General features: G+C 43.6%; 1 protein-coding gene across 2 annotated transcripts in view; it reads right to left on the bottom strand.

The window, feature by feature from the left end:
* Window positions 1-14,879: 14,879 nt before the first annotated feature.
* The window catches only part of FBXO34 (F-box protein 34), a 52,854-nt gene continuing 40,557 nt past the window's right edge, over window positions 14,880-27,176 (bottom strand). For both annotated transcript variants that reach the window (XM_040332521.1, XM_040332520.1), the window contains exons 2-3: window positions 22,701-22,855; window positions 14,880-17,509 (exon numbers count right to left, since the gene is read on the bottom strand). In XM_040332521.1, coding sequence (XP_040188455.1) covers window positions 15,418-17,509; window positions 22,701-22,771 — 2,163 coding nt within the window. In that variant the 5' untranslated portion in view covers window positions 22,772-22,855 and the 3' untranslated portion in view covers window positions 14,880-15,417. The remainder of the gene's footprint in view (window positions 17,510-22,700; window positions 22,856-27,176) is intronic.

Raw genomic sequence — 27,176 nt, 5'->3', positions numbered from 1 at the left:
CATATTCCAGATGCACTATATTACCAAAAGTATTGAGACACCTGCCTTTACATCAGTGTTTCTCAATTCCAGTCCTCAGGCCCCCCCCAACAGGTCAGGTTTTCAGGATTTCCATTATTTTGCACAGGTGATTTGATCAGTTTCACTGCCTTAGTAATCACCACAGCCTTTTCATCTGAGGGAAAACCTGACCTGTTGGGGGGGGCCTGAGGACTGGAATTGAGAAACACTGCTTTACATGAACGTTAACGCTCTGTTCACACCTAGACTTTTTTTTGCTTGCTGTAAGCCTCAGCTCTAAGGCTGGAGTCACACCTGTGCATTTTGCAGATTTGCACTACAGAACGTGTTCCATAGGAAACCATGTTAAATGGACTGTAGTGCAATTCTGCAAAAATACAAAAAGCACTAAAACTGCATAGGTGTGAATCTAACCCAAGGCCTGGTTCACACCTATGCAGGTTGCAGTTTGCATTTTTCAATGCATGTTTTTGATCCATTGAAGTCCATGGAACCAGAAAGAAGTTCCTGGCCCTTTCTATAAAATGCACAGATGTGAACTACATCCATAGGAAACCATGTTAAATGGACTGCAGTGCGTTTCTGCAAAAATTAATACGTACTAAAAAAAAAATGCATAGGTGTGAACCAGACCTCCAAACGGGCCAACAATACAAATCCCATTCATTTCAATGGCCCCTGTTCACAGCTGAGTGTTCTGTTGCCTGAAGCAAAATCACTGTCACTCAAAAAAGTACAGGAGCTTCTTTTTTGGCAGATTACAGGCATTTTACTGCTTTTACATTGGTGACCTTTTAACCTTGAAACTGCCTGTAAAATAGCAACGCCTAGATGTGAACAAAGCCGAAAGCCGGCTGTCAGTCAATTGTTTCAAATTTCCATCTGTCACATTTTCTGCCCTTGTTTTAACTTTGGATAGTAAAACATTTTTTTCTGACAGTAAATACCTTATATACTCGAATATAAGCCGAGGCACCTAATTTTACCACAAAAAAACTGGGAGAACGTATTGACTCGAGTATAAGCCTAGGATGTCCACCTGCATGCCTCACTGTGTCCATGACTAGACTGACGTTTAACATGGGAGTCTATAGAAAGGGTGCCCGGCTTTGAAAAATCGGTGCTCCCCGGCCGTAGTCCCCCAGACAGCAAACTTTGCACACTTGTAGAGGAGAACTGGGGCTACATGTGTGCCGAGGTTCAGGTCCCCAAAGTTACTGGAGAAATGACCGGTTAACATGGGAGTCTATGGAAGGGGGACCGACTTTGAAAAATCGATGTTCACCGGCCATAGGTCCCCCGGACAACAAACTTTGCACACTTGTAGAGGAAGAATGGGGCTATGTGCCAAGGGGACCTACGGCCAGCTGGCACCAGCTCCCCAGAGTCTGGGAGATCAGGCACAAAAAGGGTGACTCGAGTATAAGCCGATGGGGGCATTTTCAGCAGAACAAAATGTGCTGAAAAACTCAGCTTATACTGGAGTATGTACGATACCTTATATAGCCCACTTAATGTTTTTTGTCTGGTAATTAGCCATATAATATGAGGTCAAAACTTAAGACTTTTAATTTGTATCAGTCAGGCCCTTGCACTACATGGTTTTGGTAAATCTGAAGGAAATCCGACAACAAAAGTTGTATAGTCCGTAGGGTTGAATATTGAGTTGGCCACACCTTTGCAGCTATAACAGCTTCAACTCTTCGGGGAAGGCTGTCCGCAAGGTTTGACCATTCTTCCAGAAGTGCATTTGTGAGGTCAGGCACTGATGTTGGATGAGAAGGCCTGGCTCGCAGTCTTTGCTCTAATTCATGGGTCTTCAAACTACGGCCCTCCAGTTGTTCAGGAACTACAATTCCCATCATGCCTAGTCATGTCTGTGTGTTACAATGCCTCGCGGGATGTGTAGTTCTACAACAGCTGGAGGGCCGTAGTTTGAGGATCTCCGCTCTAATTCATCCCAAAGGTGTTCTACTGGGTTGAGGTCAGGACTCTGTGCAGGCCAGTCAATTTCCTCCACCTCAAACTCGCTCATTCATGTCTTTATGGACCTTGCTTTGTACACTGGTGAGCAGTCATATTGGAACAGGAAGGGGCTGTCCCCAAACTATTCCTAAAAAGTTGAGAGCATGAAATTGTCCAAAAATGTCTTAGTATGCTGAAGCCTTAAAGGGGTTGTAAAGGTAAAAGTTTTTTCACCTTAATGCAGGGTTTCTCAATTCCAGTCCTCAGGCCCCCCCAACAGGTCAGGTTTTCAGGATTTCCCTCAGATGAAAAGGCTGTGGTGATTACTAAGGCAGTGAAACTGATCAAATCACCTGTGCAAAATAATGGAAATCCTGAAAACCTGACCTGTTGGGGGGGGGGGGGGGGGCCCTGAGGACTGGAATTGAGAAACACTGCCTTAATGCATCCTATGCATTAAGGTGAAAAAACATCTGATGGTAACGCCCCCCCATCCCCCCCCCGAGCCCCCGTTTTACTTACCTGACCGTTCGAAATTCCCGGGCGCGTTCACGTGATGTTCTTGGTTTCCCAGCCTGGCCGTATTGATAGCAGCGCAGCCATTGGCTGGCGCTGCTGTCAATCACAGCGGATGACGCGGCGTGCCGGGGCCGAGTGATACAGTCGGCGGCTATGGCCGCCGATGTATCACGGGAGCGCGCTCGCAAAAGCTTTCCACCATGCGAGGGAGCTCGCATGAACGTGGAAAGCTTTTGCGAGGAGGAGCCGAGACAGCCGCCGAGGGACCCCAGAAGACGTGGATCGGGGTCACTCTGTGCAAAACTAACTGCACAGCGGAGGCAAGTATAACTTGTTTGTTATTTAAAAAAAAAAAAAAACATTTCTGCCTTTAGTGTCCCTTTAAGAGTTCCCTTCACTGGAACCAAGGGGCAAAGGCCCCCCCCCCCCACCAATGATTTGGAACAGTGCACAAAGCAAGGTTCATAAAGACAGACATGTCCTGCTGCACAACCATTCACTGGTAAGCTCAGTGTGCTGCAGCTTCTCCTCCCTCCAGAATATAGGGAATGTGATCACTTCTAAAAAAGGGTATTTCTAATGCTTCTTTATATCTATACAAACATTTTTTGCCTATCATTTCTATTTTAAACGGAAACGGAATTGGTTGGCTAACAAGGAGATCATTTATAATCACTGATTGGCTACATGCACAGCTGCACCAGATTTTGCACTCTGATTGTAGTAAATCAACCCATTACTGTCAAGTACCTGATGCTGCAAACATTTTTCTGCCCATCGAGGCATTGATGGCCTCTGGTCAGCAGGTCAGGAACGGTCAGTCTTTCATGGAAAAGGTGTGATCCCTTCTGTAAAACTAGAATAACCTCCTTTATCGGCAGTAACCAGAATCTTTCTATAATTGCTGATCATACCAGTTTAACTGAAGGTATTTGTCCCATTGCTGTACCTAAACCTGTATAGGATGGTGTAGCTTTTCTGCCATGTTTTACTTGAATGGCCTGGTGCAGATTGCACTATGGTTCTTCAATTCCAATGACCAGGTCAGAGACTTAACCTATTTCTCAAATACAGAATTCTTGTGTGGCTGAGCTATGCTGTTTATCTCCAATATTTGAATCATTACAGTGAAGTATCGGGCAGTTTTTTGTTGATTTTATTCCTGCATTTTTTGCATCATTGTCTTATTGTATGGCCCCAAGAGTTTGGAGTTTTAGACTATGACTTTCTAGAGCAGAGCTTCCCCCTAGGCCCTAGGGCATGGAGTCCCGACCAGGCAGCACAGCAGAACTGTACTAGCTTGTTAGTTGTAGTAAGATTTTGGAGTTGGAATGCGGACGCTTGCCCCAAACATAATACTATACATTTTGGGCCATTTTACACCTATGTGTATATTTATAGGCAGCTTACTGTATATACTCGAATATAAGCCGAGGCACCTAATTTTACCACAAAAAAAGAGAGCCTATTGACTCGAGTATAAGCCTAGGGTGTTTATCTGCATGCCTCACTGTGCCCATGCCTAGACTGACGTTTAACATGGGAGTCTATGGAAGGGGTGCCTGGCTTTATATAAAAAAAAAAAAAAATCTGTGCTCCCCAGCCAACAAACTTTGCACACTTGTAGAGGAGAAATGGGGCTACATGTGTGCCAAGCTCCGGATCCAGGGGACCTACGACTGGCTGGTACCGGGTCACCAAAGTCACTGGAGAAATGACCGTTTAACATGGGAGTCTATGGAAGAGGTGCCTGGCTTTGAAAAATCGGTGCTCCCCGGCCGTAGGGCCCCCGGACAACAAACTTTGCCCACTTGTAGAGGAGGAGTGGGGCTAGATGTGTGCCAAGTCCATGGGACCTACGGCCGCCACGTACCGGGTACCCAAAGTACGGGAAATCAGGCACAAAAAGGTGACTTGAGTATAACCCGGGGGGGGGGGGCATTTTCAGCACAAAAAAAGTGCTGAAAAACTCGGCTTATACTTGAGTATATACGGTACTCGTTTACAAGGCTCATAACAACTTTTTATTTTTTGGGGCCTAATGCACTCCACGAAAAATTGTCCGAACGAACTTTAGAAAAACGAAAGTTCTGTCATGAGCGCAAACGATATTGCCATCATGTAAATGACCGATAAATCGTTCAGTGGACATAAAAAAAATGTGGTTCTTTTTTTTTTACATATACCTAGTGCAGAAAGTTCGGACGGGAAACACATTAACTTTCCGATTTATCGTTCGTTCAGTAGAAAATTTGCAAACTTGTCCTTCGTTTTTTCGGCTCAAAAATGTCCAGACAATTATCGATTTTGTGCCCATTAACTGTTCGAAAAACGAACGAACTGTCTAAACGACCGATTTTCACCGATTTTTCATATAGTGTACGGCCAGCATAAGTAGTGCACCACGAGACACAGTGCTTTCACTTCTCTCCCTTGTGGTGGGCTGGAGGTACAAGTAAACACTAACAATGAACCTCTCTTTTTGTGAATTTGGGTCATACGACGTCCGCCCAGGATAGGACGTCATTCGATTATGGGCTGGTAATGAAGTGGTAAAATGTCCCTGCCTGCTTACCCTTTTTTTTTCTGCACTGTAAAACTGAGCTGCACAGTTCAGCCTACAATAGCAGGCTGGTATGACATCCTCCTATGCCAACCAATAAAGAAGCCCAATTATAGGTGCCAGTAAAGGACTGTTGGACAGGTGAGTATTAACACTTTAATTGATGTTAGTTTAGGTCATGAATGCTCTAGTCTACAGTCGCACACAACATACAGTGCTTTCACCTGAAAGCACTTCAAGTGATTTTAAAAAGATTTTTTTTTAAACAAACATGTCTATACATACAAGCTCTATGCAATGGAATTGCAAACCTTTTTTCGGGTCCGCCGCCAGTGCAATCTCCCCTGCTGAGCTATTGTATTCCGACACGGTGATTCATTCATGAGCCTTCAACAGAAGCCAGCCTGACTGCAATACACAAAGGCCCAATGTAGGCCCGTTCCTATTGACCGGGCTGACATTCTACCCTTGTGAACTAGCGGTGACAGAGGGTATGAAAAATGTTACGATTTTATAGCAGGGTGTTTTTCCCCCTCATCCTTCTCTCTAGCCGTCTTTCTTGTTCTTCCTCTAATGCCATGTACACACGATCGGAATTTGTCGGAAAAACCTTGGATGGTTTTTCCAACGGAATTCTGCTCATGCTTGGCTTGCATACACACGGTCACACAAGTTCTCTAAACTTTCGACCTTCAAGAACGCGGGGACCTACAACACTACGACGAGCCGAGAAAATGAAGTTCAATGCTTCCAAGCATGCATCGAATTATTTCCGAGCATGCGTAGGAATTTTGCGCGTCGGAATTGCTACAGACGATCAGAATTTCTGATAGGAACTTTTTCCGTCTGAAAAATGGAGAACCTGCTCTCAAGCTTTTGTTGGCAAAAATTCCGACAGCAAAAGTCTGATGGAGCATACACAGGGTCGGAATTTCCAACCAAAAGCTCACATCGGACTTTCCGATCGTTTGTGTACGCTGCATTATTCTTGCTCTCCCTCCCCCCTCCCCTTTCCATGTAGTCTCTATTTTTAATCCTTCTCTTACTCCTTGGCGGGGGGTGGGGGGGAGTTCTGATCAGCCAACTTAGGTGCTCTTAAACAAAGCCATTTGCTGATCTGAGAACTGTAGTGGGGACTTTTAATGGCATCTATAATCACAGGTCTCCAGCTTCACTGTGTCTCTGACTTTGTGGTGTCAGAGACCTATGCCGAAATCAGGAGATAGTGTCTCCTTCAGCCACTCCCACTTCACATTCCTCACCTGTCAGCTGACCTCTAGTCTCTGCCCCCCAGCCATGCCGCGAACCGAATGAGTGGCTGCGAAAGAGACCAAGTGGGCAGCCGCAAAAAGGCTGGGAGAGCGGTGCAGGCTTCAGGAACAGCCCGAGATTTGGTGACCCCTGGCAAATCATCATTCGACCCCCAGGTTGAGAACCACTGCCCTAGAATATCTAGCAGTTCACTGGCACCTGGTCTCTACTACTCTGCCTAGACACACGGTTTCAGACAGTTATGCATCTTCACTGTTGGTGGTCTTTTTTCCCTCGGCAGCCAATCGCCTCATCCCCACCACACTCTGGTGTATGGACTGCATGCAGCTGATCCAAAAATGTACTAATTTAGTGCACCAAAACCATTTTTTTTTTGGGCAACACACCACAATGAGTACAATTGTTGAATGCCGCTCAAAATGAATAGCAACGCCAGTAATATGCATTACCGGAGGTAGGAACACTGGTAGAGTGAATCAGGCCAAAGTAAAGACTTTTGGATTAAGAGTACAGCTTTAACTAAAATTATATCCTTTTTCTTGGGGCTTGTCTGCAGGATCCTGACATAGCACCACTGGGCACAGGTGAAATGCTTTGCCAACTCCTGTTAAAATAAATAAAATTACTTTATTCCTTGCAAAAATATGCACTTATTTCTCCTCCCCCCTATTCTTCAAAGGCAGCAGTGCTCTCTCCTCAAAACTTACATTTACATTGATTGTATTGGCCTCAACGGCCAGAAGTGCTTTTTCTGCCCTTATTTCTGGGGCAGGAAACAGGCATCAGAACCTATTATGAAGGAAATCTTGCTAGCAGGGACTCCACAGTTAAAACCTGAAGGAAAAGAAAAACGAGTGTACCACACCAAAAGGTTTCACATTCCAGATTTCTTTAATCATAAATCAGATAAAAAGTAAAAATTTTAGCAGTTCTGACAATATCCCCATTATTGGGGTAAAATTGACACCTCTGGAAAAATTCAGTGAACTCTCTTCTAAACAAACCAAATAAAAAGCCAGCTGTAAATCACAATTTAATTGGAATCCATGTTCTTTCTGCTGGAAAGCAGACAAGTGCCCAGTCCTGGAGAAAACCTACTATTCCCTTAGAGCAGAGGTGTCAAACAAAAGGCCCACGGGCCGAATATGGCCCTCCAGGCCATTTAATGTGGCCCTCGCACCCCCAGCCCTCCTCTGGTCCTCTTCCAGACGCTCACTTTCTGCTTTCCAACAGCAGCATAAGGAAAGGGGGTGCACTGTGATGTAAAGGAGAGTGGGGGACTCAACTTCTGATGGTGGGGTGGCTCTTGACATCTAATGTAAGAGAAGGGGATGTGCTGGACACCTAATCTTACAGATACAACCGGCCCTTTTGAAGGAAATCATAATGCTGATGCGGCCCACAATGAAATTGCGTTTGACACCCCTGCCTTAGAGGAACGCCGGGTAGTATCAAACCCAAAAATGTAACATTGCAGCTAACCAATTATTAGCTGTGGTGGCTGCATTCCATTTCTCTTTAGGCTTTTCTCCATGTGATATGGCCAATTACACTCCTGTATTAGGCTGAATTTACACCTATGCAGTTTTAGTGCGGTTTGCATTTTGCGCTAATGTCCATTTAACACAGTTTCCTACAGAAATATGCAAAAATGCACAAAAAATGCATAAGTGCGAATACAGCCTTAATGGGTCCCCACACTGGATGAAGGAGCACAGGGACAGCAGAATGGTCGGGGGAGCTGCCAATATTAAATAACAGATTTAGATACATTAACAACTTGAAGTCCAACTCACTATATTTGGTTACAGTACATTTGTAGGATAAAGATAGTTAATGAATACTGTAAGCACCCCTGCAAGTGTTAAATGCTGTTACATCCCTAAACTGATACATCTGGAAGAGCGCTTGTTCTTTTGAAAACCACTTACTTAACGAAAAGCCTAGGAGTAGAAAACTAAGGCAATCATCACATCTAAAAATTGGTAAGCTGCAATATAATAAAATGTTTGCGTTTAATACTGCTTTAAATCTTGTATTAAAATATCTATGACTTGAGACAATGGCATCCATTTTGCATGATAAAAATTGTTTTAAAGACAACATTTGGGACGTTCGACAACACACTATGGAATAGCAGATTTTGACTACAGCTTTCTCCCCAATTTTAGCTTTCTTATTTGCACCTTTGCTATCGGTGTCCTAGCCCAGTGACCACTGGTTACCCCTTCTGCTGGCTTTTGAACCAGGGCAGAAAAGACAACAAAGAAGCAGAAAACTTGTTTATTTTATTCTGTCACCGCCTCACTTCTATTCTTTCCAAGTCAAAAATTGCATTGTGACCCTCCTGTCATATGTGCCACTTATACCAGGAGGCATGAACTTAAGATTCACACATTGGGGTTCATTTATTAAAACAGGAGTGCACAAAATCTGGTGCTGCTCTGGCTACCATGCACAGATGCACCAGGACTTTGCACTCTCCAGCTTGAGTAAAATAAACCCATGCTGGAGGGAGGACCCAATGCTGCATTATCAGAAGTCAATCTGAAAAAAACTGGGAGAAGATAGCGGGTTCCTAATGACCTAGAAGTGGAGATTGCAGCACAGAACAAGAAGTCCAATAGAACGTTTGAGGTGCTGAGTGCAAGAATGTGAATGGCAGATAACCCATAAGCAAAAGGGGGGGGGGGGGGGGGTAGAGTACCTTACTTTGGCTTCATATCAATATTTTGTAATTTACTACCAAGCAGAGCTCAGACTGAGGGAGGCAGAAGGAGCACAAGAAGCCAGTAGTGATGCAATACACCGATAATGAGAAAAAGGAGTAGTGACAGAACAGACTTAAGCCTCGTATAGACGATCGGACTTCCATCTGACTTTTCCGTGGATTTTTGTCCCAAGAGGCGTTAGCCGTGAACTTGGCATGCATACACACAGCAGAATATTTTCAGCCCACAAATGTAGTGACATAATAGATGTACTACATGGTTTTTCTGCTCTTTAGTGCCACCCGTTGGGGCAACTTCTGATAAGGCTGTCTTATGGTTAGCATTAGTTCTGAGAATGCGCGTTTATACTTTGTGTGTACACAAGTCCATCGGACTAAAATCCAATCGGACACATTTGTTGTCGGAAAGTTTGAGAGCATTCACAAGCGAACGTTTGTCAATGGAAATTCCGACCAAAATTGTCCCATGGCGCATACAGACTGTCAGATTATCCAATAAAACACTGTTGTTGTCGGAAAGTCCGATTGTGTGTGTGTGTGTGTGTGTGTGTGTGTGATTTACTAAAACTGGACTGTGCAAAATCTGATGCAGCTCTCCATAGGAACCAGCTTTCAGTTTTTATTTTCAAAGCTTAAATTGTACAAGCCGACAGTGGATGCCGAATGGCTACCATGCACGAGTGCACCAGTTTTAGTAAATCTTTCCCAGTGTGTCGCTTCTCCTTTCACTGTCCACACACGGTGGGGGTACAGAGAAAATTGATAAATGTCGGCAAAGAAAAAAAAAAAATTTGCTTTCCTGCCTTTTGCCAAACAGGGTTGTGGAGAGGGGCAAAGCAGGACAAGATGAAAAAAGGACAAATCTTTTGCCAGGTAAACTGGTGCCTTGTATAAATTCCATCTGTGTATTCAGCAGTTTGTCAGCTATGGGATTTTGTGGTGTAAGGTTTGGCCTGCACTGGCACCCCATGCAAAATAAAAAGGGTCATCTAAAGTGTTATACTAAACGCAGGACCCTGCATTCACTATACGGTCTCCCACAGAATATGGAAATGCAATTACTTTCTTTGTATATCTAAACTGCCAAATACCTTTTCTCAGCAGTATATAGCAGTCTTGCGATTTTTATCAATTCTCGGTGAAGCTTGTAGGATAAGTTTTCATACTGCACTGAGCTGTCCCATGAGGCTGCAGAGCTCCTTACACTTTGGACAGAGGCAATTGGCCCTGTGCTAATCACATGTACTCTCCCAAGGGGAAAAAATAACCGCTCTAACAATACACTCCAAACTGAGCATGTGCAGCCTGACTCCAAAGGCTCTGTCTCATCCGGACATGTTTTGAAGTCTGTTTGAATCCTGTATGCACAGATCTTCCACTGTCTTTTTACACAATGCAGAGGATTAACCCCTTCGGTTCCAGAGTATAACAAGCATGCTTTACTGCATATACAGACCGATTTTACTGTTGTGAGTTTTGTAACACTTTAATACAACACACAAACATGCAACACACTGCATAGGTGTGGTGTCAGCCATTTAAAATCAAGTCTAGCCAAGATTACCCCATCTGCAAGGTGACAATATCTCTAGAACATTCAGTTCACTACAAAGTGAGTAGCATTACTTTACCTGTTGATCCTGCCAATATAGTGGTACCTTGGATTAAGAGCATAATTCGTTCCAGAAGAATGCTTGTAATCCAAAGCGTATATCAAAGAGTGTTTCCCCATAGGAAATAATGTAAACTCAGATAATCTGTTCCAGTGGCACTGCTAGTGTATGTAGTATCGCATGTAACCAGGGAGTGTGGGGGGCACGCCAGAGACATTCGCAAAGGCTTGGGAAAGGAGGGTTTGCAAACGTCTCAGAGTGTCACGGGCACCCACCGCCCCTCTGGTCAAATGCAGTACTGCGCAGAGGCTTGAATGTTGCTCGTTTTGCCAGACAATGCTCGCAAACTGAGTCCGGATTAAATATATATTATAATTATATATAAATTAAAAGAAAAAATACCTCATATTGCAAAAGGCTCATAAACCATGTTAATCGCAATCCGAGGTATTACTGTATACAGACAAAAAAAAAAAATGTTGTACTTGCCATAAAATACCTTCTTGAGTTTGAGGTTCCTGTAGCTCTCTATACACTTCATGATTATGTGGCGGTATATCTTCATTATAAAAATAAGGAGAGTGCAATGTCTAGCAATGAAGAAGGCTCGAAACCCTTACAACCTCTGCCAGTTGTGATGCTGCCTGTGTCAAGACTTTCCCTCAGTGAAACCAAGGTCACCCAAAGTGCAAAATTTACTCTAGTGGAGCCAAAGATGGCAAAAAAAAAAAAAAAAAAACATTAAATCAGACAAAAGATTCTATTACTTTGACCAATATTAAAACGAAAAGAAAGAATTTGCCTACAATATGCATGCCACCCCCCATAATTCACACCAATGGCCACACACAGGAGCAAAAAATCAAGCCCCTCCCTAATGACAGTAGGAGGGGGGGGGGAGTGACCATCAAAAAGCAGGTTTTCAAATTCTGCATTGAAAAAATTATTAATAAAAAAAAAAAAAAAAGAAAAAGAAAAAAAGCAAGAGTTGTATCTCTCCTCTCACCCATTTGATTCAAAAACAAACAAGCTTCTAGTCAGCACGTTAAACAAACAAAAAAATAAATAAGAAGTATTCCAAAGACACAGCTGTAAAGTAAACACAAAACACATACAATTTTAGAAACACACACATCTGACTGATGCCTCATATGCAATCTCTCATTAACAGGGCACAAGAGCTCCTGGCAGAGAGCATACAGGTTTAAAATACAGTTCGGTGCATCTAGTTTTATGACCCATGATCACTGCTTTAACACAGCATTGTTTAAACACAGGTCAAAAAAAAAAAAAAAAAAAAAAATCAGACTCAAGCAGCCGATTGGATAACAAAAAGGCAGCCGCACATAATTCTGCTCACTCCTGTCAGCATGTCGCTTGGGTTTGCCTTCCTTTTTCCAATCAGAGCACTGCTGTACAAGAGATTACAGGAGGCCTAGGTCATGAAAGTCAGGTACTTATGTGCCAACTTATTATTTTTTTTTTTTTAATGCAACCATTAACTCTAAATCTCCCCCAAGCAAACCACACATTGGTTTAGTGAATCTTGGCTACACAGTTTCCAAGCTGTATTAGTTCTGACCCTCAGTTTGTCAGAGCGGCACCATACATCCCCAACAGGCAACATAGGGCCAGGTCCGGCACGTCAACTGGTCACTGGACGCCGCAGTCTAGGAACAAAAGACAATCTAAAGCTGGCCATCAAGAAGATCTATCTAGATGCCAGCTGTCAAAATACTTAACCACATTCTGCCAGGCCTATAGCAAAAATGACAGCCAGGCTGTGGCCTTCCCATTCTGATTGGACATCATATAACGTCCTTCAGAACATGCCACTTGTGCGGTAAAGAACCTATGACGTAGGCTCTTTATGTGATCAGCTGTGTCCAATCACAGTGTAACTAGGAAGTGACGTTTTTTGTCATTCCTCTACTCACGCCGACAGCACATGTGTAGAGGAGAACCGATAAGCAGCTTTCATGACGGGGGATCTGCAAGGATCATCAGTGATACCCAGCAGAGCCCATTAGTGATTCCCACCAGTGCTCATCAGTTCTGCCTACTAGGGGTGCAACGGATCGTGCCCGATCCGCAATCCGAACGGGTTGACCTGTTCGGATCGGCACAGTATGCGATCCGCGGAACTTAGGAAAGGCCGCGGCTTCGGCCTAGCTCCGGAGCGGTCGGCCATCTTGGTACACTCGGCGGCGGTGCGCGCCGACGTCATCACCCCTCCCTCTGCTCGTGGATCTTTTCTATTCTGCAAGAGCGCGCTGACTCTGCATGCAACCTGAGTACAGTGAGACGGACCGAGTACATCAGTACAGTCAGTTGGCTAATGGCTATTACAGTGGGGAAAAATGGCTATACACACACCGTGTTACTGTTTACTAGTGTGGGGGCAATGTTGGCTATGACTATTATTACAGTGGCAAAAATGGCAATTACAGTGTTACTGGTTTACTAGTGTGGGGGCAATGTTGGCTATGGCTATTAATAATAGCCATAGCCAACATTGCCCCCACACTAGTAAAACAGTAACACTGTAATTGCCATTTTCCCCACGGTAATGGTCCCAAAAATGTGTCAAAATTGTCCGATGTGTCCGCCATAATGTCGCGGTCACGGGAAAAAAAAAAAAAAAAAAAAAAAAAAAAAAAAATCGCTGATCGCCGCCATTAGTAGTAAAAAAATTTTTTTTTATAAAAATGTAAAAAGACAAAACTTTTGTTTGTCTTGTGTTTTTTTTTTTTTTTACTGAGTCGAAAATGATCCGATCCGTGACTCCTGATCCGAGGATCGATCCGTGAGTTTTTTGATCCGTTGCACCCCTACTGCCTACTCATCTGTGCTGCCCATCAGTGCTGCATATTAGTGCTGCCTTATGAGCACACATTAGTGAAGGTGAAAAATTACTTACAGAATTTTATCAAAAAAAAAAAGTATTATTTTTTTCAAAGCTGAACTAAGCTGCAGCTCTTTGTGTCAATTCAGACACAAAGCTGCAGCTCGACCGTTCCCACTCTCTCCCGATTGGCTAACTGACTTTGGTTGACAGCAGCGGGAGCCAATGACACCGCTGCTGTGTCTCAGCCAAGCAAGAGGGAGAGTCACAGACGGCTGAGACACTCGCAGACATCGCTGGACAGAGATGAGGCTCCAGTATTAGGGGGGCCAAGGGGGGACTGCTGCACACAGAAAGCGTTTTACGCTAATGCATAGAATGCCTTAAGATTTAAAAAAAAAACACAAACACACACTTCTGACTTTACAAACCCTTTAAACAGCATCGGCATTTGACTGGATGCAGGCACTGTTCAGCTGACAATTTTATCAACAGCTCTTTTCATTTTTAAAATCAATATCGGGCAGCATCAGCCGGTTCAATAGAGACCAGGTGACATCCGGCCTGTGTGTACGCCCGCCGGTCCGACAGAAGCCGTCCATTCATGACTGAAAAATGGTCTGCCGATTGGCACAAGATCCACGCTCCTCAGAGCGCTGACCGGAGAGTTCTGGCGGGGGCGCCCCCCCCGTCAGAACACAATAGTACATTATTCTCCCCTGCTGAGCCAACATCAGATTGTTAGTACAGAGGCTCCTCCTGTTTTATTATTTCTTTTTGTTTTTTTCCCCTCGCTCAACCCAGTAGGCTGATCGAAAGAACTGGATAGTGCCATAGCTTCTTAATACAACTTAGGGTGGGGGTGTGTTGGGGAGAACTAATTATACAGCTAGGGAAAGAGGGGGAAAAAAAAACACACACCTAAGACTTTGTTATCAATAAACCTGTTTCAGGGGTCTGAAAATTATATATACATATATACACACACATACATGCATACACATCCCAAATGTGCATGTATCCTTTTACTTACAATGGTTTTAGGGTATGTGGTCATTTTGGATCCTAAATACAGAGTGGAGTTTCTCAATTACTTAAGGTTGCATACGTATTCAAGTTTTAACAATTCTGCCTTTAAAACTGTTTTAATGTTTCCATAAGTGTACATCTAGATTACTGAATACAATCCAGAGAAGGAAATGAACCAGCACACCTTACAATACAAGGATTTGTGTTTGGTACAAATATAAAAAGTGCAAAACCAAAAAAAATAAAATAAAAATGAATACAAAAAAAAAATAAAACCTGAACACAAAAAGTTGACAAAATGTCAAATCCATACAAATCAGCGAGATTCAGGATGCACATTTTTATTGAATTAAAGACAAATTCCTCCTTTTACAGTCAGCCACTATACAATAGATCACCTCATATTCACTTATCACAGTATTCCAGACACTTGTGCCAATCAGATTATGCTGCCGTCCAGTTAAACCATATAATAAACACTTTAAATGCTTCAAGCCCTGTATATTTTTTTTTAAAAAGAAAAAAAAAAAACAAACACACACAAACACAGGATATAGAGAATCAACAAGACAAATAAAGGAAAAAACAAATACATACACTCGCACAACACACGCCCACCTGTAGCCACAAAACTTTCAGATCTGCATTGTAAAGATTAGGTTGCGTCAGTTAGCAATAGATTTTTTTATGTACACCTATTAGTTATTTACATAAAAGGGCTAATTATCCAGTTGAAGAAATAAAAAAACCAAAGTAAAGGCTCTTGCGTCAAAGTATGTGCAGTTTCATATCCCCATGAATATGTACAATGTAAACAGCATGGGGTACGAAGGTCCTCCTCGACAAGACCAATACCATTTTAATCCTCTTCAAATTCCAATTCCGACTTCTTGCAAACTGTTCGGTTAAGGCTGTGGAAAGCAGGCACCCAACGATTGTCATGAAGCCCCACCTTACAGCCCCGACTATCTTTTTGAGACATGTGGCAGCACATCCAAAAACCAGGGCCATATGGCAAGGCTTGGCAGTAAGGTTTGGGGTGCCAAAGGCAGAGAGACACGTCACCTTTTGCGTACTTTTTCTTGCACTGTTTGCAAGGGTCATCTTTGTAGCGAGGATCCCGGACCCACAGCGAGTCGCACGGTCGAATGTCGTAATGTTCGATGATAAATTTAAAGTAGCAAGAGGTACATTTTAGGGCTGCCAGGGTTCGTGTGGGAAGATAACGAAAGATCTTCACCAGTATGTGGTGGGGCAAAAATGCCATGTACTGCTGAGGCTCCAACAGCTGTTGAATTTTGAATCTGGTCTCGAGGAAATCATGCGACACCTGTCTCTTTACAGAGCAGGAGTCAAGTACCTGAGTTACGTTTCCAAGTGAAGATATAGTGACTGAGTATTGTGCAATCATTGAGCTATTCTGCAAACACAGAGTATTGTCAAATGACCTTTTCTCCTGGTTCTCTGCCCCAGACTTCACTTCTGGACTGAAGTGTCCATGTGCACGTTTTGAACCTTTTTGATCATTTGGAAAAAATATTTTCCCTGGAGAAGTGTCCCCAGTTAAAGCTTTATCCTGTATGTGCCCTCTTTTCTGTTGTGACATAGTGTTCATTAATACACTGGCAGCCTTAAGAGAGGTGGAGTCAGAAGACGCCTCCACTTTTTTATCATCCACTTGGTCATTGGGAGTCGGACTCTCAAATGAATTCGGGACACATTCGACAGCTTTTATACAGACAGAAATTGAAAATTTACAAGGATCCACAGTTACCGCAATATCACCCTTGCATCCTAATTTTAAATAAGTCTCCTTGACAAACTCCAAGCCTACACTGGCCACGAAACAGTCTTCTACAGGTGGCAGATCTTGGGGCTTAGCTGAAGGATGATTTTCCCATGATTTCACAGAACAAAGGTCTTCCTTATTTTGCAGGATATTGTTCTCCATAGCAGAAGCAGCAAGTTCTTGATCAGGGTCAAGAGCAGTGGAAGGCTTGGATGGATGGCTAGCATTTTGTTGCATGCCACTGGCAAGCAACATTCGTCCAACATGCCTCCTTAAGCTGTTGCTTCTTGAAAGTCCACCGGACTCCCGCTCACTCTGGTGCTTCAAACACTCAGACTCCAGTTTCGCAACCATTTCCAAGACACATACAGATTCCAGTTCTGACTGCTCAGAATGTTCTTTATCAGAAGCAGCTTCATTGGCTTCAAGCGCCATCAAGGAAACACTCGGGTGGCCACATTTTGAAAGTCCAACACACTTCGAAGGATGCGCAATGCTGAAAGGTTTTGTACAGTCTGAAAGTAACACACTTGCCCTTTCCTCTAGAAAAGATACCATTTCGATTACAGAAAGAGGGCGAGAGGGAAGAATTCCATCATCAGTGACAAAAATAGAGCAGTTTTCAACTCCACTCGGGAAAGACTCCGGTAGGAGGCACATTTTATGCACCTCATGCACCTTCTCCAAGTGATTCTTTCCACGTTTTAGGTCAGATTTCTTTCGACGTTTAGCAGCTCTTCCACTCATGTCCCCAGTGCTTTTTAGCTTCATCGAGTTGTTCCTGTTACTGCAGTGATGTGATGCAAAGAAGGCAATCTTTTCCTTGGTATTGCCAGGCTTTATAAGTACACAGCTGTCCAAGTGGCACCCCTCATCATCACCTTGGTGAATTTCATTTGGAACGTTCTTTGAACGCATCTCAAAGTCGTTAGATGGGCTCACTGCAGCGGTATTGCACATAGTGTTCTGAGATATAGTCCCCAGAGGTTTGCGACCTTGATTATCATTAGAGGGTAAACATTTCTTGGTTGCACCATTACACTGTTCTTCCTTGGCTAAGCTTTGGTTGTTCAGATGCATGCCTTTATTTGACCTTAAGTCTAGAACAGCGGCTTCTTTTTTCTGTAGCTTGTGATATGGCTTTAAAGGCATTCCAGAAGCCCTGCAAGGGAAATGAGTGAGAGATCAGACATAATGGAATAATAATTTAAACAAGATTTGTGATAGAACAAGATACATAAAGCTAAAAACCAAACTCCAGGCAAAATCTTTTTCAAAAAAGAGTGGGGAAGAGCAACAACCATTTGTCAAGTTTTTATTGCCAATTATCTGTTAAACCCCTGTCCCTCAACTTTCTGCCCCATTGAGTTTAGGACAAAAAACACAGACACATAAAGACACACAACTACACAGTGACACCAGGAGAAGACAATAAAAGCAAAATATGCTTTATTCCAGGGATAGTCAACCAGTCGATCACGATCTACCCATAGACAGCCGATGGGTCAATTGTGAGCGCTTTCCTGTTTTTGCCAGTTCTTCCCCCTCAGCTTCCACTGCAGAACAAAGAACATGCAGCACAGGATTAGACAGAGGGTGGAAGTTAACACCGGCACCTCACCGTCCCCCAGTCCAGTGCTGCCTCACACTCTCCACTCTGCTGTACATTCGTTGTAAGGTAGGAGGATGCTACCTAGACACTGCTGTGTTACCCCCCCCAGCAGAGGACTCTAGTGTGGGGGCAGATGAGCTGCTATGGGGCTAGGGGGGTAACTTGAAGCGTCGCAGAGGAAACTGCAGCGCATGTGTTCCTTATGCCAGGGTTGGATTACTATTTTTTTTTTAAAGGGCAGAAATATTCCATCTTGCTCTCCGACACAGATATTGGAATTAAGGGCAAATATCAGCAAGAGGAAAGACAGAAATATTTACCCAAACAGAAGATAACAGAATTAATAATTACAATACAGGACGCAGGCTTCAAAATCACTACAACTAGATTATATGTAGCCTACTTCAGATGATTGGACACGGGCAAAAAAGAAAAACTGCAGGGACATCCCCCATGTAACCTCCCCCACTCCCAGCTAGCCTAAGTTTTTTTTTTTAGCAAGCAGCAGGGAGATGAGAACATAGGGGAGGGCCCCCGTTTTCTTTACACCACTTTCCTCCTTGTACAGTACACATGCTTTTTTTTTCCATCTTTATGACTGGGATATCCAAAATCAGTATAACAGGGTGGGCATCACAGCAACCACCACCACCTACAGTCCCACAGAACAGGTTAAGACCAGCTTGACATACTAAGCAGCTTGTAGAACCTTACGTCAAACTGGCATCAGAGGAGGCTTAAACATCCACCTAGTAAAGCTGAAGTGTGTGAAAGGGTGCCCAGATGTCAGTCTTGCACATTTGGGAAACTGATGCTAAAAAGCCCATGAAGCACTAACAGATCATGTAGAGTGTGCCTCTACCAGAGGAACACTATACTTCAAACTACAGGAGCTAATGATAACTTGGCCGATTCCACATAGCAATGGTGGAGCGAGAGGCAGGGAAATCCTCGTGGGAACCTTTAAGAAGCAAAAAGAGGGAATCTGATTTTTAAAAAGGTGTCAGTAGCTGAGAGGTAACTCATGGTGCAAACAAGGAAGAGAACATTTCCCAAGGTTAGGGGGGAAATTTACCATGCCATAAAAATGTAATTATATATATATATATATATATATATATATATATCCCAAGTCTCGGTCCAGACCTTGCAACTCGACAGTGTGCCAAAATTACACACATACATAAGACTCAAAACCCTCAAGCACAAATCAATTGCATCCTCTGGGCCCAGAGGAGCCCGGTATAAGAACGAAGGGACAGAGGTTTGTCTTGAGGCAAAAAAGTGCTGGATAAGGATGTGTGCAGCAACGACGCAGGCATCTTGATATTTTTTAAGACAGCAATGGCTGACAGGCTCCCCACCATTGAACTGGCCTTGACTAGTTTAGAAGACCACTTCTTTATACGAAAGGTTATTCTTGACTAAGCCTTAACATTGGAAGACAGAGGACGAAAACCCTTCTAACACTGGCAGTAAAGCACCTACTGTAGTAGGTGCAAGCTTTTTTTCCTCTGGGAAAGGAAAGTGCATTTACCTGTGGTGATTTTTCTGAAATACAAATCCAAGAAGGGACCAAACATGCATTCACCTTCCAAGGGTCATTGCTTAAAGTGGTTCTTGCAGGGGAGTTCTGCTGACCGGCATTTAAAAGCTATATCCACCGAGCCAGTCATGCAATAGTGCGAAACAAGGCCTGGTTCCGAAGTGGCACCATTTCTACCATTACCTGGAGAACTTACCCCAAAGAGGAGAACATGGGACCCTGTGATCAATGCCTAAAGGACTTGTGGCCTGTATTCACCATTCTATAGCTGGAAGGAGGGATTAACGTTTCCTGGCTTCGCCCTTATTTAGTACACCCACAAAGGGGTGTTTAAAGACTGGGCTCTGAACCTGCAGAGTATGCTGTGACCAATTCCACACACTGCACTATGTGTCAAAAGGATCATCCACAGCAAGATCCTGTGCAAAGCAATGCTACAAGCTGGCCCTGCATACTCAACTAAGCAGATCCAGGGATGGTCCCCACAGAGTCCACTATTCCAGAAGCTGCAGCACTAGGAATACATAATCTTGGAACAGAATCATCCATAGAAAGAGTTATGTTTCTCCACAGAGAGAAGAGGTCCGCCACCTAATGACACTAGTAAGAAACTGAGGCTAGCTAGGCATGGGAGGGGTTATACAGTTGGGTGCCCCTGCAGCCTCTTTTGCCAGCATCCAAACAACCAACCATAGCGGTGTATAACCCAGATGTAGGAATTTTAGAAAACCTGGTGTCCTGTACGAGGAAAATACATACACACACACACACACACACACACACACACACACACAGTGTGTGTCCAATGTTGGTTCACCTTTTCATTTTTTCCTTAAGCAAATAATCTGTAATGCAGCTTACCAATTCTTAGATGTGATATTTTTTCACCTGGTGATCCTGCCAATAAATCTATTTTTCAACAGATCAAGCTGTTCTGTAGAGGTAGAAGTTAGAGGGTTGAGTCACAAAAAGGGGCGGGGAACCCTGCTGCATATCTTTTGGACATGTCACAAGATCAGACACTACTGGTTGGAAGTTCAAAAGGATTTCCCAAAAATGTACAACCTACTCAGTGCCAGATATTCCCGCTTTCTTTTTGTTACATCTTTCACAAATACCAATACACAGACATAAAAATTCAGTTTTGTGCCATCTTGTTAATAAGGCTAAGGCAGGTATCACTCAACGTCGGAAAAAACTCCAGACCACCATCGATTGTAGAATGGCTCAACAGGGTTAGAAATGTGGGGGCCATAGAGGACTTGATAGGATTTTGTTTTTGGAGGGGGGGGGGGGGGTAGGATTGGTATAATATAAAAAGGATAGGGAGGTGGGAGAGCGCAGATATAGGTCAAAGATAATAAAAAAGTAGTGGGGTGTTGGACGCAAACATACAGCGATGTATAGGAACCATATGGCTTAAAAACTTTAAGACTTAATCAGAGATGGATCAGGTGGATATTATGAGATATTTCTGTTTACTTTGTCTTATTATCTATAAGTATCCCCATAGTCTGTAGATGGACTGTTGGTGACTTTCTCTGTATAAAAATGGACTATGTGAATACTTGATTTTAAATGGAAGAACGATGAGAATTTAAATATGTATATGGTCAATGGAAGAGATGCAATGTGCTACCTGTACCTCCTTTGAATATATAAAGACTGACAATGCTTCTATCCAAAGTAGTCAGTGGCTCTTTCATCCAGAGTGTTGGCATCCTAATACAGGAGGGGCGTTATTTGACCAGATCACCAGGTAAAAATAAAAAAAAAACACAAAAAAAAAAAAAAAAAAAAAACTTGAGAAAGTGAATTCAGCCAACACAAATAATTGGTAAGCTGCAATACATTTCATTTTTGGTTTTATACAGTCTTAAAATGGCTTTGTAGAACAGGTTCACATTCACTGCAGACCCCCCAAATAAAATACCCAGCACACTTACCAGCTATTCTAAAAAACAAAACAGCAAAAACACAACTGTATAAACTGACCCTGTCCAACTCGCCTTAACAGGAGGTTTTAGTCGCACACATTTGCAAATCTATCTGGAAGCTGCAGTGCCTACATCAAGGCTCCACTGTGTACGGTGGTCCAAATATTTTTTAGAGTCTTCCAAGTTGGGGACTATATAGCAGTGGATAAATTAAGGGCAGGTTTGCCTGGAGGGAGCACACTCCTCAAAAAGGCACAGTGACACACTGGACACCCAGCCATGCAATTACTACTAAAATTAGATCAATCTGAACTTCCTCCTCAGCAGACATGAAATTCCCCGTTCCCACATACATACAAAGCCCTACTCTATCTCTACTCTATCAATTCCAGCACAGGCTAGAGCTGCATGATTATTTAAAAAAAAAAAAAAAAAAAAACCCCGTTCAGGTTCATCTGTCTGTTTTGTTGGCGGATCTGAACGGCCACTCCATACATCTCTATGGAGCACCGGATTTCAGCGGTGACATGTCTGCTGACATCCAACCCGATCCGATAAAATCAGACATCCATGGCGGATCGAGTGAGATCTGATGAAAACGGACATGCTGTCCGTTTTTATTAGCTCTCTCTATAGGAGACAGCGGCACTGGACAAGCCCCTCCGCGCTCAGTGAGCAGAGAGGGACCTGTCATCTGCCGGCTCAGCAGAGATCCACAGAGAGATGATCTGCTGAGCTGACAGATGCGCCGGGTGTGAAAGGGGCTTTATAGTGGCACTTTACCCCCCCCCCCACTAGTGTGGAGCTTTTAACTCCCGCTGGCAGCTAAATAAAGTGTTAAAAGCGCCTGCAAAGCGTATTGATATACACCGCTCCCGCACCGCCCAAAAGAGATTGCTTGCTGGACTTTTTCTAACATCCTGCAAGCACACTGCCCCAGTGTGAAAAGCACTCAGGCTTTCACACTGGGGCTGCAAGGGAGGCATTTTTCAGGCACCATTTTTAGCCTAAAAGCGCCTGGAAAATGCCTCCGTGTTAAAGGGGTCTAAGGAAAGTTTAACCACTTAAAGACTAAACCTTTTTGTTTCTTACAAAGTTAAAATCAGTATTTTTGCTAGAAGGTCCACCATGCAGCATTACAGCCAAGGTATACTCCTCACTCTAGGTCCACCATGGAGCAGCACAAGCATTGTGCCCCCTCTACCTTTTTTTTTTTTTTTAAACAAAACACACACACAGAACTGGGGAGTTGGCTTACCGCTTGATGTGCTGACAAGGTAAGTAGAGTTTCAGTGGATCCCTGTGGAGGCCAGCTCTGCAGGAAGTCATCCTAGCTGCCAGCACACAAGGCCTATTGTCACAGCCAATCCATGTTGCTGCACTTTGTGCCTACTGCATGCCAAGATCTCGATTCTAAAAACAGGAGAGAAAACAAAATATTAAAACCACTTCTGAAAAATGAAGGAGTGTAAACAAACAACTGGTAACAAAGAAGAAGAAGAAAAAAAAAAACATTTTATAAACCAATTTTATATACTTTGCCCTAATATCTGTCCCATAAAAAACTGTGCCTCTGCTTTACCATATGGCCCCGATATGGCATTAAAGTAGAACTCAAGGTAAAAAAACAAAACAAAAAAACACACAACTACATTTTGGCTAGCGTAAGGGAGAGTTATAAAAATGGGATTTTCTTTTCTGCTTTCACTTTTGGCTATTAATTGCCACCAGTACAAATGGAAGGTGAATCTCTAAGGCCCCATTCACACCTAGGCGTTTTTACGCCTGAAGCGCACTGCTCACAAACGCCAGAGGGGAGAATTAACATTATTCCCTATGGTGACTGTTCACACCTGAACGCCTGAACGCCTGAACGCCCAAACGCCTGTCGCGCGAAGCTCAAACAAGTCCCGGACCTTTTTTTGTCGCGCGAATCGAGCGACAGAGGCGTTTGAGCGTTTTTTTTTCCCCATAGAAAGTAATGGGAAACGCGCGTATTGAGCGTATCGCGCGACAACAGGCGTTTGCTATGGGCGTTTCGTCGCTTTAATCAATAGAACTTGTCGCCCATGCAGAAGATTAAAAAAAATCTACCAACATAGCAACAAGTGATGAAAAGATGATAATTTTTCCTATTGGCTAAAATAAGAAACGCCGAAGTACAAAAACGTCGCACGACGCTGTATGCAAACGCGCAAATAAGCATGAATACGCGCGAAAAAAAACGCCCGAAAAAACGACCGAACGCCCTACGCTCAGGTGTGAATGCAGCCTAAGGGGGACACAAACAGCAATAAAAATCTGACAAGTGTTCCAACTTCTAATCCCTCTTAATGCTAGTAAATATTGATTCTCTATTTCTTCATTGTACATTAGACATTTGAGTAAATCCATCGTGAGAGTAGGGCCGAAACAACTAATCGAATAATTGACAACTAATCGATTATAAAAATTGTAATCGCTTAATTTCATTATCGATTAAAACTAAAATTAGCCCTTTATAGTACAAAAAAGCAAATTGCTATTGTAAATATTATTTTCACTGTCCCACAGTAAAAAAAAATGAACCCCTTACAGTAGCGATATGCTGTTTGTACTTTTTTTTTAACCCCATTATGTTAAACATCTCAGGCCTGGGTCACACCTCTGTTTTTTGGTGCTTTTTGCAGAAACACATTACAGTTCATTTACATGTTTTCCTATAGGACACGTTCACATTAAGGCTGTCAAATTTAATCGCTGCATCGCGATTGGGGTGGCACCGATGCATGCAACCGTATTAATCTATATTTGTGCCCGCCCCTCCCGGGAGAGCACTCCCGTCGTTCGGACGTTGCCTTGTGTTTGTATAAGGCGCGCTCACTCATGTAACTGCTCAGCCCACCTCTCTCTTACGTCTCACCTGGCGTCAGCCCCGCCCACTGACTAACGATCAGATCAGTAGAAAGGCGGGAGGAGCTGTCTCCAGGAGAGTAATGAGAGCAGGGTGGAAAGCTGCAGAGCTGCGCTCCGCTCCCGTCCTCAACCCCTCATGTGCAGACTGCCGAGACATCAGTGAGGCAACAGACAAGTCTGTGGCTGACAAGGGAGAAAGAACCCGGGCACCGTGGCTGCAGAGAAGTGGAGCACAGAGGATAGAATCCTCACTGTGTATGGCTTAGGCTAGGTTCACATCACGATTTTTACATCCGATAATCGGACCGTTAAATCGGATGGAATCGTATATGACAAAATCGTATGTAATCGGATCAGTCATCCGATTACATACGATTTAGATTGACCACAATATAAAAAAAAAAAATCGGACACGATTTTAATACGAAAATCGGACACGATTTTAATACGATTTCAAATCAGGACCAAAAATCGTGGTCAAACACGATTTTTGATGCGATTTTAAATCGTATCAAATCTGATGCGGATCAAATCGGATGCACTTGGGGACCTACATTAATGAATGGAAGTGAATGGATACGTTTTGCCATACAGATTTGTACGATTTCAAACCTAAAATCGTGAGAACAAGTAGGATGATAAAATCGTGGTGTGAATGCACCCTAAGGCTGCATTCACACCTAAGCGACAAATGCCCGACGCGGGACGCTTCTGCCGCTAGAGGGGAGAATTCCCATTGCTGTCTATGGAGATGGTTCACATCTCATAGACGCGCAACGCCTGTCGCCTGAAAAAAAGTCCCGGACCCTTTTTTTCACGCGACAGACGCGTTTTCCCATAGACAGCAATGGGAATACTTTTAGGAAAAAATAAAATAAAAAATTGAAACATTTGTACTCGCGGCAAATCTGCCGCTACACGCGAACGCGGCTGTCGCTTAGGTGTGAATGCAGCCTTACACACACACACACAGCATGGCATGTTACAGTATGTTTATTTAGAATTATGATACTTATACAGGCAGCATAGTCAGTATGTGCTCTGTAATGATCTGTCACAGTGTCATATTGCTGTTGGGTGCTTGCTTTGTTATGGCTGTACTGGGTTAAAGTTTGTAACGCACAGTACAGCCAAAGTCAGAACCCAAAAGCGATTTGACACCGACAGATCCATGACGAACACATGCTGTCTGTGCTGCCTGTGTGATTTTCATAATGCTGGTGAAGATGCAGTGAGATGTTGCTTTACACTTGCATTTGGGGGGGCAGCAAACAAACATGTGCCCCCCAACCACTTCCCTTTAACCACTTCCTGTCCAGCGACGTACTGGTACACTGCTGGATTGTAAGGGTGATATTGATCATCGCTACAGCGATGATCAAATCCACTCCTGTACTATGCCCGCAGTCTCTGATCATCTCCTGTACCACGTCTGCAGTCTCTGATCATCTCCTTTAGTATTTTGGGGGGAGAGCCATGCGCACTTGCGCTGCAATCGTGATGCATCACGGAATCGAAGACTTGATAATCGTAATCGCATCGAATCGCGAGACCAGTGAAGATGCGCAGCCCTAGTTCACATCCATGATTTTTTTCAGCTGCTGCGTATTTGGAAAGGGAAAAGGACTTTTTAAACGCATAACTGTGCGATTTAGTTTTTTTTTTGGTTAAATATAATTCAATGAAGAAGCTACAGAAAAGCATGTTTTTGCGGCAATTTGTGCTTTGTAATCTGCCCAACAACAAATTGGCCCAAAAAAAAAAAAATGTAAAAATGCAATTTTTTTTCTTGTTTAAGGCCATTATCCGATTAATCGAAACAATAAATCGGCCAACTAATCGATTATGAAAATAATCGTTAGTTGCAGCCCTACGGGAGAGCAAAACTCCCTGGTTAAGCAACAGTAATTGCAACCAAGTGTATCTGGGAATTCTGGTGGATTCATCAAAGTTCACAAGAGTAGCCAGCAGTCAATTCAACTTGCTGCAATATTAAAGCATTTGTTACCCCAACATTTCATATTCCTGATATGTGCCTGCTGTACCATGGACATGTATGAGAAATCTCCTGTTCTCTTTGTATGCAATCCCCGGTGTTCCTGCCAGTCCTGCTTTCCTATTAAAAAACAGACCACACTAGGCTTTGAGAGAGCTCTGTTCTCTAGCCATGTATCCTCTTCCAATGATAAGGCTTATCCTGACAGGCTTCCGCTGCACAGTCATTCACCGACAAGTGCTCAGTGTGCTGCCACTACAGAGGGAATGTGATAACAAAAACCTTTTTATACCTGTACAAGAATGGTCCCCCCCCCCCCCCCATTTTCATTTACATTTTAACCGCCGCACGACAATATACATCGACAAAATGGCACAAGGGCGTACATGTAGGTCCCCCTTAAGAATCCCAGCCGTGGGTTGCGAGCACGGCGCTGCGCTTGCGACCCGGTCACCTTCTCCGGGACCGTCCCCCCAGGAACAGCGGACCCGATCGCCGCTGGTATCCCGTGATCGGGTCACAGAGGAAGAACACACACACACACACACACACACACACACACACACACACACACACACACCCCTGCATCAATACAACAATGTGCAAGGCAGGGATATCTCTGACCCGCCATGCTATTGTAGTCTCCTTACCCCCTCAGAATACACCGATTGTCTCGTACATGTGTATGCTGAACTGGCTGCCCCTTGTCTATGCAAACCTCTCCTCCCCTCCTCCCTCCAGGAACCAGTAAATATACTAAATCATTTGTTTCTGTGCAGATTCCCACCATCCCTGTGCTGAGTTCCCGGGGCTGTACACCTGCTGTGCTCATTAGGACGGGTT

Source organism: Rana temporaria, chromosome 13 (genome assembly GCF_905171775.1).
Source record: "Rana temporaria chromosome 13, aRanTem1.1, whole genome shotgun sequence".
Taxonomy (NCBI): Eukaryota; Metazoa; Chordata; class Amphibia; order Anura; family Ranidae; genus Rana; species Rana temporaria.
The sequence above is the reverse complement of the archived record's forward strand: the minus strand, read 5'-3'. Positions and strand labels throughout refer to the sequence as shown.